General features: G+C 43.2%; 2 protein-coding genes across 7 annotated transcripts in view; one reads left to right on the top strand and one right to left on the bottom strand.

Moving 5' to 3' along the window:
* The window catches only part of LRBA (LPS responsive beige-like anchor protein), a 398,303-nt gene that overhangs the window by 170,514 nt on the left and 200,747 nt on the right, over nucleotides 1–27,042 (bottom strand). For all 6 annotated transcript variants that reach the window (XM_032187390.1, XM_032187392.1, XM_032187391.1 and 3 more), the window contains 3 exons: nucleotides 17,828–17,952; nucleotides 10,880–11,026; nucleotides 8,087–8,223 (listed from right to left, as the gene is read on the bottom strand). In XM_032187390.1, coding sequence (XP_032043281.1) covers nucleotides 8,087–8,223; nucleotides 10,880–11,026; nucleotides 17,828–17,952 — 409 coding nt within the window. The remainder of the gene's footprint in view (nucleotides 1–8,086; nucleotides 8,224–10,879; nucleotides 11,027–17,827; nucleotides 17,953–27,042) is intronic.
* Nucleotides 3,541–4,862, top strand: MAB21L2 (mab-21 like 2). Its single transcript, XM_032187396.1, has one exon. It carries the CDS (start codon nucleotides 3,712–3,714, stop codon nucleotides 4,789–4,791), a length of 1,080 nt encoding a protein of 359 aa, XP_032043287.1. The 5' UTR covers nucleotides 3,541–3,711; the 3' UTR covers nucleotides 4,792–4,862.

The following is a 27,042-nucleotide window of genomic DNA, read 5'->3' as shown; positions in this document are numbered from 1 at the left end:
TTAAATGAAAGGACAGAAAGGAAACCAGCTACTAGGAAATAATGGAGCGCTAGCTGGGTCTCGTCTACAAAGCTGCCACAAACAAAGTGTATGTGTACACATACATATTTCATATGCAACTCATAAAAATACTTATTATCCCTTTTGAGAGCACCTGTTCCTGCATTTGCTTTTCTGTCTCCATTCAGCGAGGGGAGAGTGGAGAGAAAAAGGGTAGATTTGGCAGAAACCTCTTAATAGTCTCAAGTCAATTTCATTAGGCTTTGATTTGACTTAAATATTAAAAGTTGCATCTGTAACCTGTTACAGAAACTTAAAAAATACACCTTTTAGAATAAAAAGGCTCTGAAATGTATAAAGTATGCCACTGACAAGCTGGCTAGTCAAGCAACGGTAAGTATGCTACTAGATTACACAATAAAAAGCGTGGGTGCTTCTTGCTAAAACTCCGATTTGTTTTCCAGTTTTCTTTTGGTTTTGTGGTTTTGTTTGTTTGTTTAAGGGTTAATACGGAGGCAGAGCATTCTCTCTCGGGGAGGGAGGAAGAAAAAAAAATGTCTCCGCACATTTCCTAGCAGCCGTTCGCTGCCACTCTCCGCAGCGGGGAGCGAAGCGAGCTGCGCGCCCCGTTTCCACGTGTGGGTTTACACCGGAGCGAGCTCCCCACGGCGCCGAGAGGGAGGGAGCGGGCAGGAGGAGCCGAGGAGAGAGCAAACGCGCCCTGCACACCAGCCCCCTTCCCGGGAGCTTTTTTTACAGAAGCCCTCGCTAACAAAACACTATTGCTCCAGGCAGCGGCATGCTGATGTTGGCACCGCTTAAACCAAACAAACACGATGTTTAACAGTCAAATAAAATGTCCCGCAGCCTCCCTAATGAATTTGTCAAGGACCATCAGATCACCCCCGCCCCTGCCTCATTAACTCAAGTATGATGAGACGGATTATAACGAGAGAATACAGATCAATCGGGCTGAAGGCTTCAAGTGGCTTTTAGCCTCGAGAGTTTCCCTCTCGGCAGCGCGCACACACGCCCGGGCGGTGCTTTTAATGGCATACAGTATCTCCTGCTGCTGCCCGGGCAGCGAGCCGCCCGTGGGCTCCCTGCATAGAAGCGGAGGTGACAAGGGCTCTTCAATTACAGCCTCCTCGGGAGCCGGTCCCCCTCCGATTATGCAGCCCGGCGAGAGCAAATTCCGCCGCAGACAGAGCCGGGCTTAACGCAGCGCGGCCGCAAGCGCCCCGACGCCGGAGAGAAGGCTTTCCCCTGCGTTAGTCGCTGCAAGTGTTTAAGTTTATTGCTCAAATGATGTTTCTAATTAGCGCCGGGGCAATAAATTAAAGTCGGCTTTTGTTTAGCTGATTTATTATTTACTAGAGCTTCAACCTCAGACGGGAAAATTGGTAATGAATTGTTTTAAATCCGGACGCCGGCGACGCTCTGCCATCAGTCACTTTACTGGCGGGGAGAGCGGTCCGCGCTCTTTCTGCTCGGCCCCAAAAGGGGACCCTACAAGGGGACCCTAAAAGGGGACCGCCCTGCCCCGCTCCCGGGAGCCTCCTCCAGCCCCGGCGCTGCCGTGGGACCGCGGGACAGCCGGGCCGAGCTCGGCATCCGGAGAAAGGGAGAGAAAGAGGGCACCTGGCCGCCCCCGGGGACTGCTCCCTCTCCCGCCGGGGACACCGAGGACCGGGGGCTGCAAAGCAGAGACCGGGCGGCTCCGCGGGGAGGAGGCACCGCCGCCGCCGGGCTCGCCCCTACTTACTTCTCCCAGCGCGCAGTCGGCCGGCCCGAGCCGTGTTTCTAATTTAAACGCACGCGGCAAGCAGCCGGCGCTGGTGGCTTTATTAAACTCAGCCGGCCGCGGCGAGAGGGGAAGGAGCGCAAGGACGCGGGGCCAGGCGCCGGCCGGGCCGGGAGGAGCGCATCGGCTGCCCGGGAGCGGCGGGGCCGGCACCGGGACCTCGGGGAGCAGGGGGACTTCGGAAGGACAGGGGAACCTCGGGGGGGGCAAGGGGACCGCCCGGTGGGTCGCTGCTGTCCCAGGGCCACGCCGGAGCTCGCCCGCCCCGTTTCGGAGCGGACATAACGGAGCCGCGGCTCTCCGGCTCCGTAGCCTTGTTAATGCGAACTCGCACCAAAAACCAGCGTGTCCTTTACAAACAACTCGCTTCTCCGCTTCGGGAGGACGCGCGGAACTTTTCGGCGCCGGGTTTATCGAAACGAAGGCGAGCGCGGCCCCGGCCAAGGGCAGTAAAACAAGGTGCGCGACTCGGGGCCAGCGCCGCTCTCACTTCCACCGCTGCAGCCCGGCGTGAGCGGCAGCAGCTGTGCGTTACACCGGCGGGAGAAGCACCGCTCCCCCTTCCTTCCCTTCCCTGCACACGGGCGCTGGGTCTCCTCCTGGGGAGCGGCCGGCACCGTAGCTTTTCCCTGCCCCGGCGGCGAGCCACGCGTGGGCTCCGGGCACCGGCACCGGCCCCGGGAGCGGGTCCCGCGTGTGCCCGTGCGCGCCCCCGCGCCCGCCGCGTCCCCGCCCGGCGCCGCGATTGGCCGCGGCGCTGACAGCTCGGCCGCGATTGTAGGAGGCGGGGCCCCGCCCCCCGGCCGCCCCGGCCCCATTCATAAAGTACCGAAGGCGCGCGGCGGCACAGAGCCCCGCCGCCACGCGGAGCAGCAGCAGGAGGAGAGAGAGGAGGAGGAGAGGGAGGAGGAGGAGGAGGAGGAGAGGCGCAGAAAGTGAGAGCCTCGGCGCGCACTTCCAGGGGTGGGGAGGGGGAGGAGAAGCGCCCCCGGGCACGGCGGCTACGCCCTCCCTCCCGCTCAGGATAAAACACACAAGTCTGTGCAAAGCGAGAGAAAAAGCAACCCTAATAAATCCAAAGGGGCTCCGTAGCGCTGCGGGCCAGGAATGGGAGAGCGCAGACCGAGCGCGCAAGTCTGCGCCTAGAGCTAGCGGGAGCCGCAGAGCCGGGCTCAGACAACGCCTCCGGCAGGAAAAGGGAAGTCACCAACACCCCCTGACAGGCTGAGAGCGGCGGCCAAACTCATGCACGTCGCTGGCCGTGCCACGGACTGAGAGCGGGAGCGAGGGAGGCAGCCGGAGAGGGCTCGCTCCGCCGCTCGGGGCATTGCTCGCATTCTTCTCCTCCTCCTCCTCCTCCCTCGAAACTTCGCCGCCGACCGGCTCGGCTCTTCTGCGGGGACCTCCTGCGCCTCCCGGGGAAGTTTGGCCGGGCCGGGCTTTTTTCATGAACTGCTGAAGCGGGGGCGCAGCGGCGCGGGGGGGTGGGCGGCCGAGCGCGGAGGCAGCGTGCCCCCAGCGCCCCCCGCAACTTGGCGCTCCGGCAGCCGGCGGGGGCTGCCCGCGGCCCCGCTCCCGGCCCCGGCCCCGCCGCCGCCCGGCTCGCCCCGTCCCGCCGGCCCGAGGCTCGCCCTCCTCCCCGCCGGGGCAGCGCTGGGGCTCGCCGCTCCGCGCCTCGTCCTGCCGAGCGCTGCCACCCTCCTCCTCCTCCTCTTCCTCCTCCTCCGCCTCCTCCTCCCTGAGCGTTTAAGGGCGCTCGGCGGCGCGCCGCTGCCGCCGTCTTCCCGGAGGGGGTGGGGGGCTGCGAGCCGGCCGGTGCCCTCGGCGAAGCTGCAGCCTCCGCTAAAGCATTGGATCCCTCAACGTACTGCGAGAGCCCGGTGTACAGCCCGGACCTGTGCCCCAACATGATCGCCGCGCAGGCCAAGCTGGTGTACCAGCTCAACAAATACTACACGGAGCGCTGCCAGGCCCGCAAGGCGGCCATCGCCAAGACCATCCGGGAGGTGTGCAAGGTGGTGTCGGACGTGCTGAAGGAGGTGGAGGTGCAGGAGCCGCGCTTCATCAGCTCCCTGAGCGAGATCGACGCCCGCTACGAGGGGCTGGAGGTGATCTCGCCCACCGAGTTCGAGGTGGTGCTCTACCTCAACCAGATGGGCGTCTTCAACTTCGTGGACGACGGCTCCCTGCCGGGCTGCGCCGTGCTCAAGCTGAGCGACGGCCGCAAGCGCAGCATGTCCCTCTGGGTGGAGTTCATCACCGCCTCGGGCTACCTGTCGGCCCGCAAGATCCGCTCCCGCTTCCAGACGCTGGTGGCCCAGGCCGTGGACAAGTGCAGCTACCGGGACGTGGTGAAGATGATCGCGGACACGAGCGAGGTGAAGCTGCGCATCCGGGAGCGCTACGTGGTGCAGATCACGCCCGCCTTCAAGTGCACCGGCATCTGGCCGCGCAGCGCGGCGCAGTGGCCCATGCCGCACATCCCCTGGCCCGGCCCCAACCGGGTGGCGGAGGTGAAGGCGGAGGGCTTCAACCTGCTCTCCAAGGAGTGCTACTCGCTGACGGGCAAGCAGAGCTCGGCCGAGAGCGACGCCTGGGTGCTGCAGTTCGGCGAGGCCGAGAACCGCCTGCTGATGGGCGGCTGCCGGAACAAGTGCCTCTCGGTGCTCAAGACGCTGCGCGACCGGCACCTGGAGCTGCCGGGGCAGCCGCTCAACAACTACCACATGAAGACGCTGCTGCTGTACGAGTGCGAGAAGCACCCGCGGGAGACCGACTGGGACGAGGCGTGCCTGGGCGACCGGCTCAACGGCATCCTCCTGCAGCTCATCTCCTGCCTGCAGTGCCGGCGCTGCCCCCACTACTTCCTGCCCAACCTAGACCTCTTTCAGGGCAAGCCCCACTCGGCCCTGGAAAGCGCCGCCAAACAGACCTGGAGGCTAGCCAGGGAAATCCTCACCAATCCCAAAAGCCTCGACAAACTATAGGGCTCGCACCCGCCCGCGCCGAGCTCGCCCTCCGCAAACGACCGCGGCGCCCGCAGCCTCCTCGCCCCGCCACGCCAGCCACGGCTCGGGAAGAGGCGGCGAAGGACGGGGGGGGCTTCGCCCCCACCCACCTGCAGCTCGGCGCTTAAAAACTTGCGGCCGGGGCGCCCAGCCCCTGCCCCAAGCCGGGAAGAGCCGAGCCGAGCCGAGCCCAGCCGCGTTTCTCCCGAGGCACTGGCAGAAGCGATCGGACTTTTGCCGCGGCCAAACGAACGAACCCCCACAGGTACCTTTTCGAACAAATGTATAGTCCTTTTCTTATTCTCTCTTCTTTTGCCTGAATGTTGTCACCAAGTGAAAAATTATTTAACTATATGTACAAATCGCCCTTTAAAAAAGTTTTACTGATGTTAAATGTATTTCGGTGCCAAGGTCAGATTATGTGCCCCGCGACTGACTTGTTGCAAATAGTAATAAAAATATTACTTTAACTTTACTTGGACTTTTCGTCACTGGTTCTTAAATTCAGGCAAGTAGATTCTGTCTGAACCTCGGGAGGTTCGTTTAAAAGAATATAAAAAATTAGAATGAAATCGGCAAGAGCCGGTCTGGAGGCGCCGGGCAGCCCCCGGCTTGGCACGGCCCCGGCGCCCTCAGCGCTGCCTCCATTTTCTGTGGAGCCCCGGAGGGCTGCACCACAGCCGGCCCCACACCTGAAACTGAAGGCTCGCTTACTTTCCTCCTAGCTTATTTTATTATTTTTTATCGTTAACAGTATTTACTAAGTTTCGAGCTCTTGCATTTTGTTCGGAAAAAAAAAAAAAAAAAATATCACGGCTAGCTGCCTTGGCTGCCCCGAGCTGTCTGTTCGCCTTTGACTCGAGGTATAGATCCACCCTGAATAATTAACGCGCTTTAGAGCGAAGGGTCGATCCTTTTTTTAAACAAGCAGTCGTTGGTTGGTTTCTTGTTGTGTTCGGTTCGTTGTTTTTTTTTTTTTTCTTCTATTTTTATTTCCCATTTCCCCGCGGATTTGCGCAGCCGGCGGTCGCGGCGCGCCGCAGCCAGGCAGAGCGCCTTGCCCCAGAGCGATTTTGGGGACGGGGCCGCGATTTTGGGGGGGGGGGACTCTGATCGGTGCTAACAACGGAACCCAAAAAAAAAAAAAAAAAAAAAAAAAAAAAAATTCTAAATCGGCTCGGGGCATTTCAAGGAAGTTTTCGTGTCCTGGCGGGGTGGGGGGGGAGCGGGGGGGCGTTAAAATCTAACTTCTTGCTGCAGCCGACTCGTTCCGTTTCTTCCTGATCCCGGCGGCACCGATGCTATCGGCAGCGCTGCCCTGTCCTTCGGGAGTTTGTCACAGTGTTTGCCTTGCGGGAGTTTGGACAAATATACAAGGAGCTCCGATTTATCACCGGGTGAAGCCTCGTTCGTTAAACGGGCCTTCCGAGCTGCAGCGGCGGCGGGGCTTTTGGTTTTGGTTTGTAGGGGCATAGCCGGGAGCAGCTCTTGTCACCAACAGCCAGGTACGGCGATTTCGGGGGGCGGGAGGTGTTCGTGCAGAGAAAAAAAGCTGCGGGGTGTTCTTAACGCTTTCTTACATGAAAAATACCCAGATGTGGTTTTTAACTTCCCATCTTCCACCCCCTCGAAAAGAGATACCAAGATATATATTTTTTTAGACTCGCAGCAGCATCACAACTAGAATACAAGAGACGTAGCCTGTACTTCACACAGCCGCCTCCTCCTTTTAGTAGGAACCCAAATGCAACCTCCCAGGTACAGAATTAAAGTCACAGCCCCACCAAACCTGAACGCCTGCTCGCACTTAGGAAAACAACCACTCCCGAGTATTTGAGACCAGGCAAAAAGCAAGCAAGCTGAATGTCTTGCATGGCAATGGCCCTATAACCAGGTACCAGAAATGGTAGGAATTCCTAACTAGACTTGAACGCCCTACGTGCTAAACATGGAAAACAGAAACGCAGAATAACGCAGACATGTAAGGCTTTTCTCATGCTAATACAATATGTAGCAGAGGATTTTAGACGCAGAATGAAATACAGTAACCTCTCCTTATATTTTATATTTATATGCTTCCAACCATTCCGTGCTCTAAGAAATACTATGCAAAGAGTAAGCATATCAAAATTTTAAGAGCTATTTCATACTTGAAATCATTTCAAAAACGTTTCAGGACCAAAAAAAAAAGTTAAATTTCATTTATGATACCACATAAAATCACACTTCTAACTAATCATTCATACTAAATTCTAGTTCAAAGAATTTCAGTGTTCTTTTTCAAAACAGATTTATTCCTTGATAAAAACAGATTTATTCCTTGACAGGATTTGATAATCCCAGCCTTCAGACCCACTGAGGCCATTTTTAATACAGACAAGAGCAATTTGCTCAATAAGAACAAAGAACTGAACTGGTGCTTAACACACAAGGTATCGTCTGCAGACAAGCAGAAAACCACTATGTCTTCCAGTGAGTTATTTTCACTTCATAAAGAAATTATTGCCATGTTTAATAATAAGCAGGTATTTTAAAAATCAAGAGACATCCCTGTGCTTAAAATGTGATACGAGAATATTTATCGGTAACGTGTCATACTTTTGAAATGCTGCCGCAATACTGTAGAAAACATTCAAGTGCAACCTCATTAAGCTGAGCTCAGAATATCCTGCCTTTGCACTGGAGTTTTACTGAAAGGTTGCTCATTCTAAACAAACACTGGTAATCAAGTAACTCAGAGCAAATAAAGTTCGTGGAAATTAACAAGTCAGTTCAGAAACGTATTTTAAGAGGGCAATTATGTTTTGTGCTTAGGCACAATAAATAGTAACAGGCCCCGTAAAATTGGTTATATAATAATACGATACAGAAGCACTGAAAACTTAAGAGCGTAGGAAGTTAGGCATGATGTTATACTGGCATTATATAAAAATAGGAAAGTAAAACAAAGCATTTGGGCTAACAGCCTCGTTGAACTTTCCAGTATTCACACAGGCCTGTGATTCAAGATGTCTTTATTTAAGATGCCTCCCTGGAGCTTTATTCGCAGCAAGCTAATTAACATTCAAGTAGGGTCGAATTGTGGGAGGGGGAGAACGGGGAGAAGGAGAGGAGGTGGCACTTCAGTGAAGTTCACTAACGTATATGGTCAGTGGCAAACTTACTAAAGCTAGGACACTGCGGGCCAATAGAGGTAAAGGAAGTAGAATGAAAAATTAAAGGTCTCGGGTAATTTGTCATCATCTCTCAGAGCTCAGGGTCAACGATCTCTTACCTTCGGGTCGATTTTCTTAAAACTGGGATCTTCTTCATCCACCTCAAAGTAGAGCTCAGAATGAGTGATGGAAAGAGTGCCTTTCACTACCACTGAGGGTGCCACAAGCTGGGCTGGTGCGCTTAGGGCAACTGGTCCTGCCAAAGAGGGAGAACACCAACAATTTTCAAAATTACTTGGTTTTCAAGCTTAGAATGTGAAAATAAATAAAACAGAGAGCTTAGCTCTTCCTTAAAAAAACAAAACTCCTTTTTTTTTTTCTATCCCAGAAAAGAACATATGTAATAGATTTACAGTGTCTCTGTTCTGCCGAACATTGAAGCAGCTACAATTGCAAACTGATGCATACATTATACATGCCAGGAGTTGGCTTTAGCATGGCAATATATAGTTTTTCCTCGGCTGTGTTTTCTTTTTGAAAAAGTTCAGTGGTTGCATACCTTCTGGTGTATGCAATAGAGAGTGTGCACACACGAGCACTTGAAATCTTACTGTCAAATGTGTTCTGTAGGTACTGGAGAGTTTCAATAGCTTTCCACAAAGATGAACACAGCAGTCAAGGCTCAAAGTTGTCTGACTGTGAAGTGTTCCCTCATGGATGATAGAAATCTATTGTTAAGGTTAGACAATGTTACAGAGCCTGAAGTAAAATGTTTTAAAGATGCTTTTGATTCCATGTTAAATATTGTTCAAGGATTCCATATAGCATTAGTGTAGCTCGGGGACTGTGGGAGTAAACAGCTGGAGGGTTGGTTTCCAACTGAATGAATTTTTATTGGAATAATCACATCTCCACAGGGCTTATCACAGGGACAAATCAGACGACTACTGAAAACAATAGGTTCGGCATAGATCTGACAATACAGAACCTATTATATAAACTAACACACACGGAGAGAAAGCAGGTTAGGTTTGTCATCTAGCTGATTAAGAGGTAAGGAAATGAAGTTACTTGGTCGCACTATTATCTGACTTTTTATAAAACAGTGGAAGATATGAAAGTGACACAGACAATTTTGTTTTAATAAAGCATCTATAAATGAGGTACACACGTTCAGGTAATCAATGTGAGAATAACTGACAAAAAATTCAGATGAATTGTCATTTCCATCGATTGTTAGGAGGGTGATGGTCCTTAATCTCGCATCAATCTCAATGTGTGCCACTAGGACAAAAGAAGAGATGCTCTGTTGAGATCAGAGCAGCTTTGCCCTCTATTCCCAATGTACAAATACATTGTGTTTGCAGATGGGCATGAGATAGCTGCAGAACTGCCATGATTTCCCAAAGCTCACCCCCACAAATGGATGAAATAAGCAGCTATGTGTTCTTTTGCTGTCTCCCTTTGCCCTCTGTACATTAGCATGTAATCCAGAGGAGAAATAACATTTTTTCAATCACTCTCAGACATTCAATTACAGGGCAAGCAGACAGCTGCAGAAGCTGGGGCAGTCCAGGTCCTCTAGAAGACCCCTGACAATTTCCACTTCATTTCTACCCACACCACTTTATTAGTGAGGATTACTTCTTAATCCTATTGCCATTGTCAAGATTATATAATTAAACTCCCCTTTCACCTCTATTACAGTATGAATGTATTACTAGAACCAATGAATGTATAATAAACGAGAAGGAAACACAGAAGGCTGTTGAGAAGAAAGCTCATGGTAGAAAGAATGAAAAGATCCACGTACATAAAATGCCATTGCATTATTCTCCTATTTATTTTCCACCACCCTTCCTACATAGGTTTGGTGTTGTTTTGTGTTTGGTTTTTTTTTTTTTTTTTTCAGTATGTTTTATTTTCAACTTTGCTTTTAAAAACTAAAGAGTAGAAAGCAGTTCAGGCAAGGGATAAGTAAACTGACAATAAATAATCACTTCTGCTAATTTCACTAGATTATCATAATGTAAGATTACACTACTAGCTTTTTGGGGAACCACAATTATCCAAGCAATGACATCTTTCTCTAACAAAAATGTACACAGAATACTGCAGGTGAGAAAGCAGCAGAACACAGAAATTTGCATTTTCATGTAAACCCATGTTCCTCAAATAACAATGAAGATGCTTTATAACTCCCAGTGCCTGAACCAGGGAAGTTACTATTTACATTATGAATCGTACAGAAATGGACTCATTCCACTTGGATTGCAACAACAGCAAAGGTTGGTAAAATTAATCAAGTTCAAGGATCTGAAGTACTATCTTTTTTTTTCAGGAAAAAGAAACCAAGACAAATATGGTTATGGTCTGTGGAAAAGGGACTTGAATGAGGGAATAACAAGGGGTTTAAGGGAGTTAAATCCAGTGAGCATACAGATCCTTGAAATCCAAGTAGATCACTAATACGTACAGTTTTATAAATGGGGGGAGGAGGGCGAGGGGGGGACCCTGAAGCTCTCCAAAGCCTTTAATTACAAATGACTTGCCTAATTGCCCACTAGGTCTAATGTTTTGAGGAATGAAACAAGGTCAAAAAAAAAAAAAAAAAAAAAAAGCAGCTCTTTGCTGGGTAGAGCTTCTTTTTCTAAGGAAGATTTCCTAGAATACAGACATCTACCGTGGAAACAACCAGGTTATAAAAACCCAAGAAAGAAAATGCACAACTGTCCTCAAGCAACTAAGTAAATTCCCAGCATCAGAGGTGTACAGAAAGTGATCTGAAAGACCCAGTTATGGGAAGGAAAAATTGAATGGTGTGTATCTTAAATTAGTATTCACTGCAGGGCAGGGGAGATGAGAACTTAAACAGTAAAGAAGCTGATGAGAAATTAGATAGCTGAAGTTACCCGTTAAGTTCTCCACTTCTCTCTCCTCTATGAATGACGTGATATCGTCATCGCCTTCCAAGAGAATCTCACTTTCTGAGTTCTGATTTCCTAAGACTTGACTCTTGATGGACTGCTTTCCTTTAACAAGTATATCTTCATCAGGAGCTGAAATGAGAAAGAGACACATTGCTCTGTCAGGTTTCAGAGGCAGAGACAAAGGAATATAGCTTTGGTTTGTGTGATTTTTTCTTTTTACATAAAAAATGAAAGTTGAGAAAGAAAACACTGTTTCGGACTAGCTACGGGAAGTACCTGCCTTAATCCTCTAACGTTAAAACACAGCTACTTTTAATCCTATTAAGCCTGCCCCAAACTACCCGGAGCTCTCTGCAGCGTTTAACTCCATTTCAAGTGTCTGTGCCGGGGCCGGGCAGGGAGGGGGGAGGCAGGACGGGCTCTCCTCTCTCCGGCCGCGGGGCGACTTCCCCTGCCGGCGGCAGGTCCCGCTGCCCCCCTGCCCCTCAGCAGCCTTCCAGCCCCGCTTCTCCGGCTCGGGGGGCAACGGGGAGGCACGGGGGGGCTTCCCCGGGCCGGAGCCGGGGTGCACCTGCCCGCGGGAGGCACGGGGCTGTGCCGCCGCCAAAGGAGGCGACGGCAGCGCGGGGTTTGCCCGCAGCAGCGCGGTCGCCACCGCCCAGAAGGGCGCTACCGGAGCCCGGCCCCCGGTCCCCTCCGGTTCCCTCCTGCCCCGGGCGGCCCCCGGCTCGCAGCCGGGCCCCGGGGGCGGCAGCAGCCTCCCGGGAGCTGCCGGTGCCCGCCGGGAGCCCCCGCAGCATCCCCCCGGCCGCCGGCGCTGCGGCTGCTCCGTGGGAACGCGGAGCGGGGAGCCGCGGCCAAAGGGGGAGGGCGAGAGCTCGCCACGCTGAAGTTGCCGCTCGTTGGCAACCCTGAATTCCTTTTCTCTCTTTCGAAGCTGAAGCCGAGTGGGCTATTTCTTTAAAAGCGGTTTAAGAATGCCCACGGAACTGCCGTGCTGGAAAAAACGTGCGCCAAGCACATCGTGAGCGCCTAACTTCCGCACACTGCTCCTTGCTGGCGCTGATGGCTGCCATACACGGCTTGAAGTTCCACTGGCTGGCTTTAAAAAAAAAAAAAGAAGTTAATCTGCAAACATTTACAGAAGAAGGCAAGTCCCCAGTGGCAATATATAAAGTTTAAATTAAGTAAATATATGCACATAAATTGCAAATAATAAACTTTTCAATTAAATGAAAACTAAACCAAAAAAAAAAAAAAATCTCCCAAACCCTAAAAAATATCAACAAATATTCTGGTTTTGCCATATGCCCGGAGCTTAACAAAGAAAAAAAGTTTAACTTGCCATACAAAATAAAATTCAATTTATGCACGGTCATTTCTCCCTGAACAATAGCTGCCACTTGTCAGCCTTCAAAAAATAAAGTATGGAAAAGCTTTAACTGCATTGTACAAACACAGATTTTACTTTCTTCTAAAACGTACTCATGTAAATAATGATAACTCCGATTCTGGAATTGTTCAACGTGAGTCGAAAACCTTCTTGTCATGGAAAATATGCAGCTGATATTTAGAAAGGTTTTCCTGTAATTAACTCCCCCTTGAGGATTTTAAGTTAGCAGCAGTAAAATTACCAACAGTATACTAATACACACCACATGCACTGTTGCTCAGTGGCCCAGCAGCATTCTGTTGAAGATCAAAAAAAGTAAAATAGAACAAAACCATGCCAGGGATAAAGTAAAGGATAATCAGCCCTTTTTTCTTCTCCCCCTTTTTCCCCCTATTTAATGCTAGAAAACTATTCGGTGTTTCAAAAACCTCCACGTGCATAGTACATAGCTGTCATTTTTGCTTCCTTCATTATAATGTCATACTGAAGGTACTATTTCAAACTAGCCTTCTACCTATTCTCATTTAAGATTGAATTGAAAGCCAAGATCAAAGTTCAATACTTTTACATTTAGCATAACTTGTCCAAGTTACTAGTACGTCCTGCAGTCTTTTTTTCTCATCTATCACGGAGAAAAAGTAAAATCAATATGGCCACTTCCAAGCCAGAGACGATCGGGTAACAGAAATACACACCTCCTGCCTCATCTTTCCTCATTCTGATGATATTTATTTCTCAAACTAACTATATTATAGCGATTCAAAAACATACACCTTGCATAACTGCCTTTTTTCAAGAGAAGATTTTAGATTATAAGTTTAGTCCTTCGTTGTAAATTGTTTACATTTTTGTCATCTCTCCGCACAATGTTGGCTACCCATGTTTCCTGACACGTGCACCATACGCACAAATGTGTAACGTACGTGCGCAGGCACCAGCTACTGGAAGGCGATCAGACATCACCCTGAACCAGAACCTGCTTTTTCTGTACGGAGCTGAATAAAGCACTGCACCTACAGCAAACAGGCACAGGCACAGTGAGTATCTGTGTAGAAATGGCATACGCTCCCTGTGGGTTCACCTATTCTGTGTATTACATGCACTTATGTAGGCCACAGTCTAGTTCTCTCTCTGTATTTACCTACTGGAGATGCATATGACAGAGCATGGCAGCAAGTGCCAGATTCTGTTCCCATGTACGTGCAGGGGTGTCCCGCACTCGATTTCATCTGCCAGGTCCCAGATCCTGCTGTCACCTGTAACACAAGCTGTGTTCTACCAGGCCTGCCTACCTTTGGCATGGCCAGGCTTCTGGCTCCAGCCCTGCAGATCTGAGCAGTCACTCACATTCACTTTTTCAAGATCACAACCAAAAGGTATGGCCTATGTTCTGCACAGGGTGTAACAGTCTCCTAGCAGTGTTCCTCTGGCACAGTAATTTCATTATTATATTTAATTATTCTAATTCCATGCAGTCCTTCCCAAATTGCTCTCTAGGACCCACTTCCTCCAAAGAGCTTTTAGCAAACATCTCTGCATCTGCACAGAGCCTTCTTTATCCCAGTCAAACCTCTGGAACATTTGGGTGTAAAAATAATTTCACTTACAGCATCCACTGAATGACAGATTGTTTTAAATTGTTTGTCTATAACTTGCAAGAAAAAAAAACGTAATTTTTAAAAGCTGTTTGAAAAATAAACTATCAGAAAGGATAATACATAAGGTTACTTACTATTGCTTTTTATATTTTTAATGTCTGGTAAACGTATCAGAAAAAGCAATTCTGGGAAAGGATGCGCTAAAAAAAATTTACTATCATTTTGTTAGTTGGGCCTCCCAGAAGCCTCCCTGAAGTCTTTTTTTTTTTTTTTTTTTAAGGCAACATTGGGAAAAACAAACACTTTCACATCAGATTTTTTAAATATTGTTTTTAAGACTTCTTTTCTGTCCCCTGAATTGAGGCAAAGAAAACTGGCCAGTCAAGTCAAGTCCAATATTATATAGGATCGGTTGCTAGACGCTTTCAGTGGCAATGTTGTGAGCTCCGCCTCGACTGAAATACTAAAGACTGTTTTAATCCCCTCCCCCCAGGTTTTAATAAATGTCAATGAAAATAAACAAGCAGACAGATCACCTGTTAAAAAGCTCGGTACGGCATTTCCAAGCAGATAAAGATTCTCTTGCAAAATAGTGTTCTGGGGGGAGTCAGGCTACAAAATCCAACAGGACTGAAGGACTCATTTTTGCATGATATTACTTTCCAGGAACAGAAATTTGACTTTCATATCTACATAATTCATAAACCCTTTGGTTTCATTTCTAAACAATGAGGGGAAAATGGAAATAGAAATTAATTAACTCTTTGCATCCCACAGCATCTTCACCTCTGCTTCCCCCATGCTACATTACTAGCCTGACGTTTATAAATAGCCATTTTGGAAGGTGTTTTTTTTTTTTTTTCTTTGAAAAATTACCCAGAGCTTTTTTTTCCCAAGCAAGTTAATGTGAACTTGGGAATGGCAATTAAATTGTCAGAATTAAAAAATTTGTTTTTAACTAGAAGGTAGCCAGAAGTATAGTCATGGGGCTGGTATTGATTGTCTGAACAGAGAACATTAGTCTTCAGGTATTTATTCTGCCACCTCTGCACCAGAGGCTCTCCTTCAAATCAAATCAATCCCTGGAAAAGATTGGTTCTTGCTACTAAGACACATAACTAGGCTGCAACAGAGCTGATTGTTGTTGTTGTTGTTGTTCTCTATAGGTTTTACTGAACAATATCTAGGCTTCCGATTGTTTCTAAAGCTTTTTCACAGTTGCAAACTGTGATCTTTTCCAGATTGTGAGCTCTCCGGGGCAGGGAATATATCTGATTTGATTTGCAAGACACCATGCAGCTGATAATGTGCACTTAGTAGTGAAAAGTGTGCTAAATTCTATGCTCTCAAGCACGCAATAGTACTTTTCCATTATTTATGCATTATTTTCCCCTGTCTCCCTTTTGGCAAAATCCCATATGCCCAATTTCAGGTTTTGGTTTTGTTCTGGGTTGTTTTGAGAAAAGCTTAAATAGGCAATAGGGAACCTTTATTCATCATTTTAAAAATGTTTTTTCTTCTAAGACATGTAAAATTAATTGAAATAGAATAATTAATGATAAATTATTGATAAGAAATCATAAAACACCAAGACAAATCTTTTACAAATTCTAAGTATATCCACAACCTGGCAACATGGCCTGAAAGTCCAGTTCTGAAAACCTGAAAACAATTGGATTTTCTGACCTGACGTCACTTAATATTAAAAGTTTATAAACACACTTCAGAAAGAAATATATCGAGTGACTGCTCAAGCTGACCTTTCTGATAACTGCACCTTCTGATACTTTTTACAAACAAAAACCTTTGTATTCCTATAAATTAAATATAGCTTCTGGTTGAACTGCAATTTGTACTTGGTCATTTTACACCTCGCCAATGGGAAGTCCTTGATCAAGACAGTTGCACACCTACCTACACTCCGACAGATGGTCGTTCTCTCTACTTTCAGAAATCACATGAATTGCATAATGATTTAAGGTACAATAGAATATTCACTTGATAAAGAAACAAAATGGCAACAGACAACTAATGCACTATGCAATTAAATTCAGAACAGAACATCAAGAAATTAAATACATGTATAATAGAACACTTACAGATGTCAAATGCCAAACAGAAGGACTGACAAAAAATTAGTCCTATTTAAATTACTGGGGTTAGGTAACAGCTACGTGTTATCAAATAGGGCTACTTCTATTTAGTCTTATTTTGTATCAACAAAAATTGTACTCCTGTCAATTACAAACTGCATATGAGTGATAGCCCTTGAAATATAGCATGGATTTATGAAAATATCACGTTACTATGAAAGATGAACAATTCTGTGAGTGTATTTACTTTTGAAAAAAATTGATTAGACAAATATAAACAGAAGCTGTAAATATTTTGCCGTAAAAGTGAGAGGTATTTTTCAGTGCTTTGATAAACATAAATACTAAATAGGAACATATGAGGAGAATATGTAAAACTGTGTCAAGACCTGTTTAATTTAAACTACACAGTTTTAAAGGGGGGCAGTTCTTCTTTATCCAAGGATATTATTGAACAGAAAAAAAAACCCTTGTGTCCTTAAAGTCCATGGTATAGAACCAACACACAGTATTAACAAAAACAAGCCCCAAAGCAAAAAGTGGGTTAATTAATTCTACATCTTGTTCCTCTTTCTATAGTCAAAGATGTAGGTCTCTATGAACGTTGCTTTTAGATCACTTTATTGACTATTCTCTGTATGGTCATTTATTTTAAAGGACTGATGTCACATTTGGCATTATATCAGCTGACATATTGTAGACATTTTCTTCCAGAAATGGCTCTTTAAGGCTGAGTGCCAGAGGTTAAGATGCCTGATGGAAACTAACTTTACGACAGTGATATTCTTCTACGCTTGTACAACAGTCTTAATAATTTTAAATTAGCATAAAGTGCATGCCTCCACGTACTGTGTGTGTATACATCTATACGCATGGAATAATTCACAGACTAAATATGAAAAAAAAATAATTTAAATGATTCTATTCAGTGACACATACATTCAAGGGGAAGGGTATTCAGTTTTAACTACAAGCAAATTATTTTTAAATAAAAGATGGATTTTTCAACCTTATCAATGTATCTTCGTTAGATCACAAAGACAAAATTCTAGACTAAAACCCAAAGTTCATTAGCTCTGGCTTTTTATCTTTTGGTTTATTACAAGTTCTAAAACTGATTATCTCCTTGGTTTTGTAAATACATTCCAATAGAACAGACATAGCAGCATGGAGCTGAGCGATCCCTGATAATAAAATGGGGAGGAAAAAAAAATCTGTTAAAAATGCGATCTGTTTTTAACATCACCAGGTAGAAATCATTACCATTTATTGCTTGAACAATCCCTTCCATTTTGGCATTTGTTACTATTTCTTCCATATCAAATTTTTACATAAATACTTGAGGACTTAAACACATGCAAAGGTCTGAATAAAGTTTTGCTCTAGAAGCACTGTTTTCTTTTTTATATATCTGTAAGGATAGCCTGATATATGCTCGGGCTAACTGAAATAATTGGTGTGGATTTCTGAACAGGGACTATTGTCTTTTGAAGTTACTAAGGCATAAATAGGTAATTTACCACAAGAACACGTGTCCAGGGTTTAATGGCAAAATGACATCCACCTTTTCTTGTACTTACCGAGAACTATATTTGTAATCACTGTATGCAAAGTGTGCACAATGTGCCATCTCAGCTAAGATGTAATGAGGAGGCTTACCAAATACCAGTGTTGCTTATGATAAGCAATGGACAGTTTATCTTTGTACTGAGCATGTCTGAAATGCAATGGCAAGCCTTCTGGCATTTGGGACAATTTTATAGCACCTTGTAGGAATGAAGGTCTAATTTTCACTGCCAGGTACTATAACCTGCTGCTATTGGCAAGAAGCAGTTTTTACACTGACCATGTTCTCCGGCTGCTTTTAGTGTCGCTTCAGGATGTGTCGATCCAAGGGGGTTACGCACAAATCGTCGCCGGCGCCGCAAGTCATCTTCCCAGTAGTCAAGGCGCCAGAACTCACGAGGACGACTACAATGAAACAGAGGAGCCACATATGTTAGCAATTATCAAACAGCATGGTAGCACTGAATTTCTGCATAAAGCTCTCCTTGTTTGCGCTGCCTTTTTTTCCTTTTTTTTTCCTTTTTTTTTTTTTTTTTTTTTTTTAACCTCCCCCCTTTCTGCAATCTTTTACTTAGGTATGTCCTTGAAAATAACAATATCACCTTCCAGTCTAAGGAACTCCTTTCCCTTTTTTCTTGGAAGGTGAAATGAGCACTAAATACATCATTTTGAAATGAATTGCTGACAGTGTGATCAGTTTCCCCACACTCTAGTGGCATGTGCTCCGGTTTCAGCCTCATTTCAGCCTCAGCAGGGCACCTTTCTCAGTGACTGCATTTATAAACCAGAATAGGGAAAAGGCTATTATAAATATGGTATAGCATTACCTATATTAATCAAAGTCTGTCCCCCTTCATTTTTCTTCCTAATTTGTGCCTTTTTGCACAAGGTCAGTAAATCATACCATGAATTCTTGGTCCAGAAAGTGTTAACTTTAATGAATACCTCAGTTACATGGTTATGTATGTGATAATAAAATATTACTCTGTTTAGATGTGCAGGAATTTAATTAAAATAATCTCTTAAAATATTCATTACATTTAGCCCCTGAGGCTTAGAACAACACAAGAAAATGCATTTCTTTTCCATTTACTGTTTTTAAATAAACCATTCCAGGAGAGTGAAATAGCAATCTATTTTCAAGCAAATCAGATTGGATTCCTGTTTTATGTAGTTGTGTTTTTACATTTAATTAAAAACTACATGTTATGATGTGTAATAATTGCTATATTGAAGGCATACTTTTAAAAAATTATATCTAGAAAAGGTTATATCAAATTCATTATTTTCCATTGTATGCTCCAAATATACGTAGATCTTTTTAATATGGTCATATATAAGTGCCAGTTACTATCTTGTTAGATGATCATGAATGAATGCTACTGTAAAACAATATTTTAGCCCAGAGAATGTACCCAAAAAAAAAAAATCACAATTTCAGGTATAGTGAAATAAACAAGCAGAAAGTGCCTGACACGTAGAATAGTCATGATAGGTTCATAGCCTGAAAACCTATGTAGCCATGCTATAAAACACAAGCTATGTTTGTTAACGTAACCAGTATTAAAACAATAACTTGCAACGTACATATATTCCATTCTGGTCCAATAGCTAATAAAAAGTATACCTGTCAACACTGACAAATGAATAGCCACGACTAATTTACAGATCCCATAGTTAAAAATACTTGGTATCTGTATCTTAGTTTTGAGGTCTAAAGCCAGAGATGAGTTTTATTTAAGCTAACCCAAGGTTTCAAACACAGTAACAAAAGCCACAATAATTTGCATAGCCCTCCTCTTAAACACAATTTGTAGATATTAAAAATTGTGACGGAAAATTACCCTATAAAAATGGAGGATGTCTACACATCTAGCTTTAAGTTTCCATGCCCTTTTCTCACATCAAGAAAAAGGCAGTGCTATTATTCATCCTCCTGATTTCTTAATTTCAGAAAAAATACTCGAGTATTTGAAACAAATACCCCAGTATTTTATATTCACACTTTGTTATAATCATGCCTAAATTTGAATGCTTTTATTATAAAATCCAATGGTTTTGGTATATTTAGCCAAATGAAGCAGTATTTAAAAAAAAAAAAAAAAAAAAAAAAAAAAGTAAGATAGGAGTTTATTCAAAGCTCGATTAATAACTTAAAATTCTCCTTTAGCGATTACAGAAAAAAGGCAGAACACAGCTGGCTATGTGCATGCCTTTGATAGTCGTAGAGCTTGGATAGGCACTTCATCATTCTGCCTTCCTACATTTATCTGTTAAAATTATTATCAAATATCAGCCAGGATGCAGTCGTGAATCACAGACTGCTCCTCGTCTTCAGGGGAATGATACAATGAGGGTCTATTCATCAGTATGGCAATCGGCACAAGTAATTAGTTCCCTAGACTGAGATCTCCTACAAAGCTTATTTCAGTCAGCACCACAAACATATGACAATGAAAAGCTAATGGAAGCCGCTAAAATTTGTTAACCTCTTCTGCCATCAATCCTTCTGGTATTCTGTGCTACAGTATTATGCAAAGATGGTAAATTATTAATTTGTCATTCATCTATCTTTCTGCAGTTTTGATAGAATTAAGTGATGTCATTCTACTGGGTAGCAATTAAAATTATACTACATTGCAGAACTATGCTAAAATTATTAGAAAATTAGGAAATTATGATCAGGCAAAATATTATCCTGAAACATAATATATCTTTAGTCCCCTACTTTTATTTTCCAGTCAGGGAATGAAATTTGCATAGGACTCCTTGTCCTCCACCAGTGCAGCGACTATTCACAAACAGTAACATTATCAACTATTAGCTTGCGTATTTGGGTATTTATAACTACCTGCAACCACTATATGATGAGGGAGGGAAAAAATCTACCCTCTACACACAGATAGATATCTAACAAACAATTGTACTGCCATAAACACACACTTATTGTCTAATTCTTAAAAATGAACCACTCTTGAGAGCAACTACTGGGACAAATGCTTATTAGTACCAAGATAATCCAGTAAATGATACAGCTACTGTAGAACAACCAGCTTACAGGTAAGATTTAACTGCTACAGCCCCATCCCCAATAATCAACGCTGTCTCACACAGACATTATACCTCTACAGCCAGGGGGAGACAGACGTAACGACTGCTCTGACTTGGCTGTAGTTTGCTGGCTGAAAGACTGAAGCATCACATAGCAAAGAACCAAGGAACTGGATTTTGAGAACAGCATAGTGCTGTTGACTAAGGGTGTTGGGTTTTTGTGAGTGTGGTGTGTTTTTCTGACAACAGAAGCTTCTGGCCCTATAGTAGGTTGCCATATGGACTAAAGGTGCTATATGGACTGGATCAATGAACATAAGTACTCAATTAGTTTAAGTGCAAGAGCAACATTTCTCAGGGGACTGAGGATTTATGAATTATAAATCATATGATTTGCATGGATTTGTCAGGGGCCCCACTAACATGATACACAGTAATTGGTGGTTCCTTAGTAACAATATTGAATGAATAGAAGCAATGCTTTGATATTAAATGTTTTATTCAGGTAGCATTACCATGACATTGCTTTCTTTTTCAAACACTTTTCCAAATTGCAGGTCCATGTACCCAGACTTGAGATAAAACTTTCTTCTCAGTTCATGTTTAAGTACATAGATGGTTTTAATTGTACAGAGATGAAATATACAATGACCAATATAGCCTGTATATCAGGATTTTGAGCATATAATTCAAAAGAAAAACTCACATCACTGTGGTCAATGGGAAAAAGCTTACATGCTGACATATTTTCATTCCAAGAACAAGAGTATCAGGAAACTTATTTTCTCTATCAGTTTCAAAGATTAACCCAATCAAAACAAAACATACCAACTGGCCTACTAGCTTTATTATAGCGTTAGGTCCTCATATCCTCTAAGAGGCTTAAATTGAATCTAAGGAGTACAACCACAGAATGATGAGGAGATCATGCAATTTCTGAAGAATTACTTCTTGTAATGTCTTACCCATTGTATATTTCAAGATATTCTGCTATCTTTATGTCCACAGAAAACAAATAGTCAGCACACTAGCATGAATAGAAAAGAGACTGCAGGGTGAGTAAAAGTAAGGAAACAGTAAACCTACAAACCCATTAGCTTGAGAGGTCTTGAGGCATTAGTTTGAGAGGTCTTGGGCCAACAGCTGATCAAGAATGGATTTTAGCATACCATGGAAGCATCCATTCAGATCCTTTTATTAATGAAGTAATAAATAAATAAAAGTAGCACGAGAAACAAAGAAAAGGAGAGAAAGGTAAAAGCAGCACAACATCACAGAAATCATCTGCAGAGACAGAGGATGGCTAGAGAACCAAATGATTTGTTCTGTCTAGAAGGCTATTTACTCTTAAATGCAAGAAAAAAAACTGCATGAGAGACAACTGCAACAAACTCAAAAGCAGATGGAAACTAGATTGTGTATGCCCTACAAACAATATGTTGTTATGAAGACTCCAACCAGCCTGCCAGTCATTGCAGTCTACTTTTTAAAGCAAAACAGTTCTTGCTCTGGTGTACAGCAATTACTTACATTAAATAGAGATATGAATCATTAGCCAATGTGAATTTCGTACTGCTAGAACTTATTTCACAGATGCATCCAGAACCAAGGCTGTTACCATGCCACAGAAAGAGAACATGGCTTATTCATGCAATAGATGTAATACCCTATTCACATGTCCTAAATCCTACGAAGATACTAAGATAAATTTCCAGATAAGACACTCCTCATTGGAACTCTTAACTCTAAAGTTAAGCAGGCAAGTCAATCTCCAAACCTAATCAATCCCCCAGCTCTCTACTAAGGCCATCACAAGGCAATCAGTCAATAATGCCAATTTCAAAGGTATAAACACACTTGAACACAGGGTCCTGGGCCAAATTACTTTCATAGACAACCAAACACAGAGTGGCAACACTACTTATCAGTAGCAACAGTATAAATTTGGCAGAAAATCTGAATCAAAGAAGGCTCTTCAATTTCCCCCATTACCAAGCACAAACCTACCAAAATTTCTCATTTTAACTTTAACGCTAACTTTAACTCACTTTAACTTCTAAATTAAATAGGAATAGGAAACAGAAATGCCCCATTTTTAAGAAAAAATGTCCTGGGTTCTTTTAATTCTGGTCAGTAACACTTTGTCCTATATCTAGGTAGCTTGAGTTTCCATGTGAAATGCTTCAAGAACTCAAGCCAGACATCTGCTGCAAGAAATGTAAACGCTTTTCTCAAAAAAAAAAAAAAAAAAAAAAAACAAAAAACAAAAAAAAAAAAACAAAACAAAAAAAAAAAAAAAACAAAAAAAAAACAAGAAGCATTCACATTTGATTGTCAATCCAAAAATAAGTGATCAAGTTCTAGAGAAAAACACAGATCTTGAAGGAATACTGCTAGCAGGCTGTAGGGCATCATCAATGCAATGTGCCTGCTTTACTTTGCAAACTGAAATCCATTGTATTTTCATGGAGATGCATGTCTAGAATATTAACTAAAATCTCTTGTATTCTGCATTTAAAAACACAGTGCAATGTATCTTTCACTGACTTAATAAAATGGGATTTCAGCAAACAAGTAAAACATCTTCTGAAACCCTTCATTATTCTTGTAGTAAGCTTTCACAAACCATGATCTAACACAAACAAGTTACACCACAGCACGTTAATGTTTAGCTACATGTTTATAAGTACCAATCTAAAGAATGTTATGTATAAACTATTAATATTTGTAACATGCCCAAAATATCTAGCATATTTCAGAAAATAGAACATCGAGCTTAACGATGGTAAAGCATTGCACTGGAGATGTAGCTTGACAAGCAAGTTCTCAGCAACAGCACCAAGTTCAGCATCTCACCTGGAGATCCCATGAACGAGTATTTGTGCTGCTACAAGGTAAACCAAATTAAAGCACCAATGCAGCAGGAAAAAGACTGTTTTCCAGTAAATGATGTTCCTGATCTGATTCACAACTTTGTCTGCATGAGCAAAGCACTCAGGAAAAGGTTTGGTTAGTATTAAGTCAGTTGCCACTAAAATATTATTTGGCCAGCTACACTATCTCAAAGCATGTATTTCACAGCACTTCACTGATAATGTATCTACATCAGAACATTAAAGATTGATTAACTCCTGAGATGTGCCTTGAGATCTTTGGAAATGCTACCTACATCACCTGTATTGCCTTCAATGGCAAAGCCAGTTAAAGAAGATCTACTTTTCCCTCCCTCTCAGCTGCATTCATGTAAGCATTCGCAGGGCTCCACTGTAACCTGGACCACAGTAACCATCTCAGCTTCTTAAGGCTGAATATTTTATTCTGTTTTATATCAGTAACCCGTTCACACTGCAGCCTGACCAGCAACTATGTAACTAAAAAAGAGGGGGAAAAAAGGTGCTGGTGAGGGGAAGGAAGGAAGAAAAGGATAATGAAGAACTTTTGGTATCAAAAAAGACATATCATGTACTCTTACTCCAACATCATCAGAGTCTGCACCTTCTCTTAGTATCTTCATTTTCCTCCCACATAGGCATTCATATTCCATAGTTTCAGAAGACGGGCTTCCACAAATGGAAATAATTGGGAACCCTTAAGCAAAAAATATCACGCATGGGCGGGCTCTTAATTTCTGCCACACTCACTGCTGTAGTAACAGCAACTGGTCATAACAAAGGCCCAAAGTTACCAAGTAAAACTTCTTTGGCATAGTATCAATTGTGCAGAATATTAATATAACCTATTAAATTATCATAGTTTACTTGCTTCTTCTAGCACTTCTGCAAGAAAACATTTGACTTTGTCTACAAAGGATTTTTTTTTTTTCTAAAAGGAATTTTGCCTTGATCTGCATTTCACTGTTATCAAAAACTGTGGGTGTTTCCCCTAATGCTTCAAAAGAGAAAGCAATACCATTCTTTTTCACATCTTTCCCAAGTAGCAGATGTGGAAAGCCAGGCGTGAACTCAAGGCAGTGTCTGCATGGACATAGCACAGAACTGTTACTCTGTGGACCTCTGTACCATTATAAGGGACCTTAGTACAGTTTAAATTTCATGTGCTTCCAGTGAAGAGGGAAAAAACAGATGTCAGTAAGGGAAGCATGTCTTACCAGATATTTCATGCCATTTCCCCATGTAAACAATACAGTACAAACTGCACAGATCTGTAATTCCTAGGTCTGCATTTGAAAAAAATGGTGGAAATGCTGTTTGTGGGTTTTAATACAGCAAATAGCCAGGATATTATCTCTGTCTCAACCACACATTAGACACTGCAGACCCAATACCCCTCCCAGGCCTCCCTACCTCCGTGCTTTAAGTCATACCAAAAATGCATTCCCATCTAACTAGTGTGCAAAACAAAAGAGAATAATGCCAATTCCAGATATCACAGACTCTTTTCTGCATTGACAAGCTTTGAATCTCTCATAAAATATAAATATATAAAATGCACTCCAGAAACAAATGTCAACACTAAATGTTTCAGACCTCCTTTACACATTATAAAGCTTCATGTCAGGGTAAAGACAAGCCCACCTTTAAGGTGCTGCTGTCCTAGATGATGGTGTTTTTAACTTCCAGTTTAAAAACACCTCTGTTTACGTGTGAATTTACGTCTGCTCTTCTTTGATCTTTATTAACCCCTTGGTGGCTAACCACAGCTGCAGCTTTTTTGGAAGCAGTGTTCTTTGAAGTGCTGGCATTCCAAGGCACGCTGATACTTCAAAGAGGGCCCACTTAAATACATGATACAGTAGTGATCGTGTACACCATGACCACTAGCTTATCTTAGACTGATCTTATTTTGATCAGTCTAAAATAAAGCTGCACTTTAAAAGACAGTCATCTTATGACATCGTTCAATTATTTTTCTATTTCCATCAAGATTAATTATAAATTAACTGAAACCTACTCTACTTCTCTGTAAGTAATAAGTTAACATCAGATCTTTGTCATGGCTTCGAGCAAAATTAGTTCAAACATGAATCAGCCATAGAAGAATGAATGAACAGCGAATTTGAAAAAGGATGCTTTGGCTTAGTAGCTCATAAATCTTTCCAGATCTCACGCTTCCTACACCTGATTGTAGTCAACAAGTTTTAATTTGTTTTTTAAACTAACTACAGTTCATACGGATCCCATAAATTGCTATCCATATTGCAAATAATGATTTTATTTTCCAAAAATAGGTACAGTGAATGTTATTGGTTTCATGTTTTGATGTTTTCCTGATAATGCAGAAATGAAGTCTGCAGGGCTTGCCCATCCCTTCCTTGCCAAAATGAACAATGGAGCATAACAGTGTAGGTTAGAGGATATATCTACATCTGGTAAAGGAGACAGATCAATCTCTGTCCACCTCCTTAGCCATTTCTACTGGTTCTGATACTTTCACCTTAAGCCTGTGCATAGGAAGGACCCATGTCTTCTCTCACAAATGACTCCCTACAGAACATATGATGATTCTGTAACGTACACTAAAATGTTAGGACTCAGATTAATTCTTCCCAGTAGCTTGGAATTTCAGATGACAACCTTTCACCATGTTTCCATACACAGATCAACTTTTCACCAAAACAAGAAAATCTCCTCAGATCTGTTATTTCATTTGTAAATTGTTCTGACCCCAAAAGAATTAAACACAGAGTAAATCAGAGTAAAGCTTTTTCCAAAAATTCATCATAGATCTGACCAGCCCCAAACATTTCAGCTTCACTACCATTTCTTCTAGAAGAAACAGGATGAAATCACATTTCCACATATCTGCACTTTAAGAGCTGTGGCTAACCTACATCCTTTTCTTTTATGGCTCTCTTAACAGCTGGATACTTCTCCTACTTCCATAAAAACATAATGGTGCACCCCTCCGATTCAGCAAATATTTTTCTGCTGTATGTTCTTCTAATACAAAACCAAATTAATTTTTTAAGGGTCCTCTGCCAGAAAGGTCTAAAATAATTGCTTTATCCTTCCCAAAACTTTTGCTTTTTTTTTTTTTTTTCTCTCTAAAAGAAATTGAAATTAATGTCTAGTAACAGAATTAATTCAGCAATTCACTATACACAAAGGAGAGGAAAAGGAAAGATAACTGAGACTTAGTTACAACATCAATAGCTTTCCAGTCCGGAATGAATCTATGTGAGGTCTGTAAAAGATCACTTGCTTTCAAACCAGCCTGCCAAAACAAGTTTTCCATTCAAGAGAGAAGCATGTATTAGTCCCTGTGATAGGAAAGATCATCCTCCCAATTATGAGAGATGGAGCAATTTTGGCATGCTTACATGCGTGTTTATTTATTTATTTAACCTGGAATAAAAAAGAAAGACTAATACAAAAAGTATATATTTTATATTCTTGAGTGCATCTGGTGAGATAAGAAAATCCCTCCTTCAAACTCCTGCCTTAATCACAAGTTAATTTGAACATACTTGCTCCTCTGCTTTAA

The sequence above is a fragment of the Aythya fuligula genome, chromosome 4 (genome assembly GCF_009819795.1).
Source record: "Aythya fuligula isolate bAytFul2 chromosome 4, bAytFul2.pri, whole genome shotgun sequence".
Taxonomy (NCBI): domain Eukaryota; kingdom Metazoa; phylum Chordata; class Aves; order Anseriformes; family Anatidae; genus Aythya; species Aythya fuligula.
The sequence above is the reverse complement of the archived record's forward strand: the minus strand, read 5'-3'. Positions and strand labels throughout refer to the sequence as shown.

Bases quoted from the DNA above. Each gene is read 5' to 3' on its own strand.
- MAB21L2 (XM_032187396.1), top strand. From the start codon at position 3,712: ATGATCGCCGCGCAGGCCAAGCTGGTGTACCAGCTCAACAAATACTAC.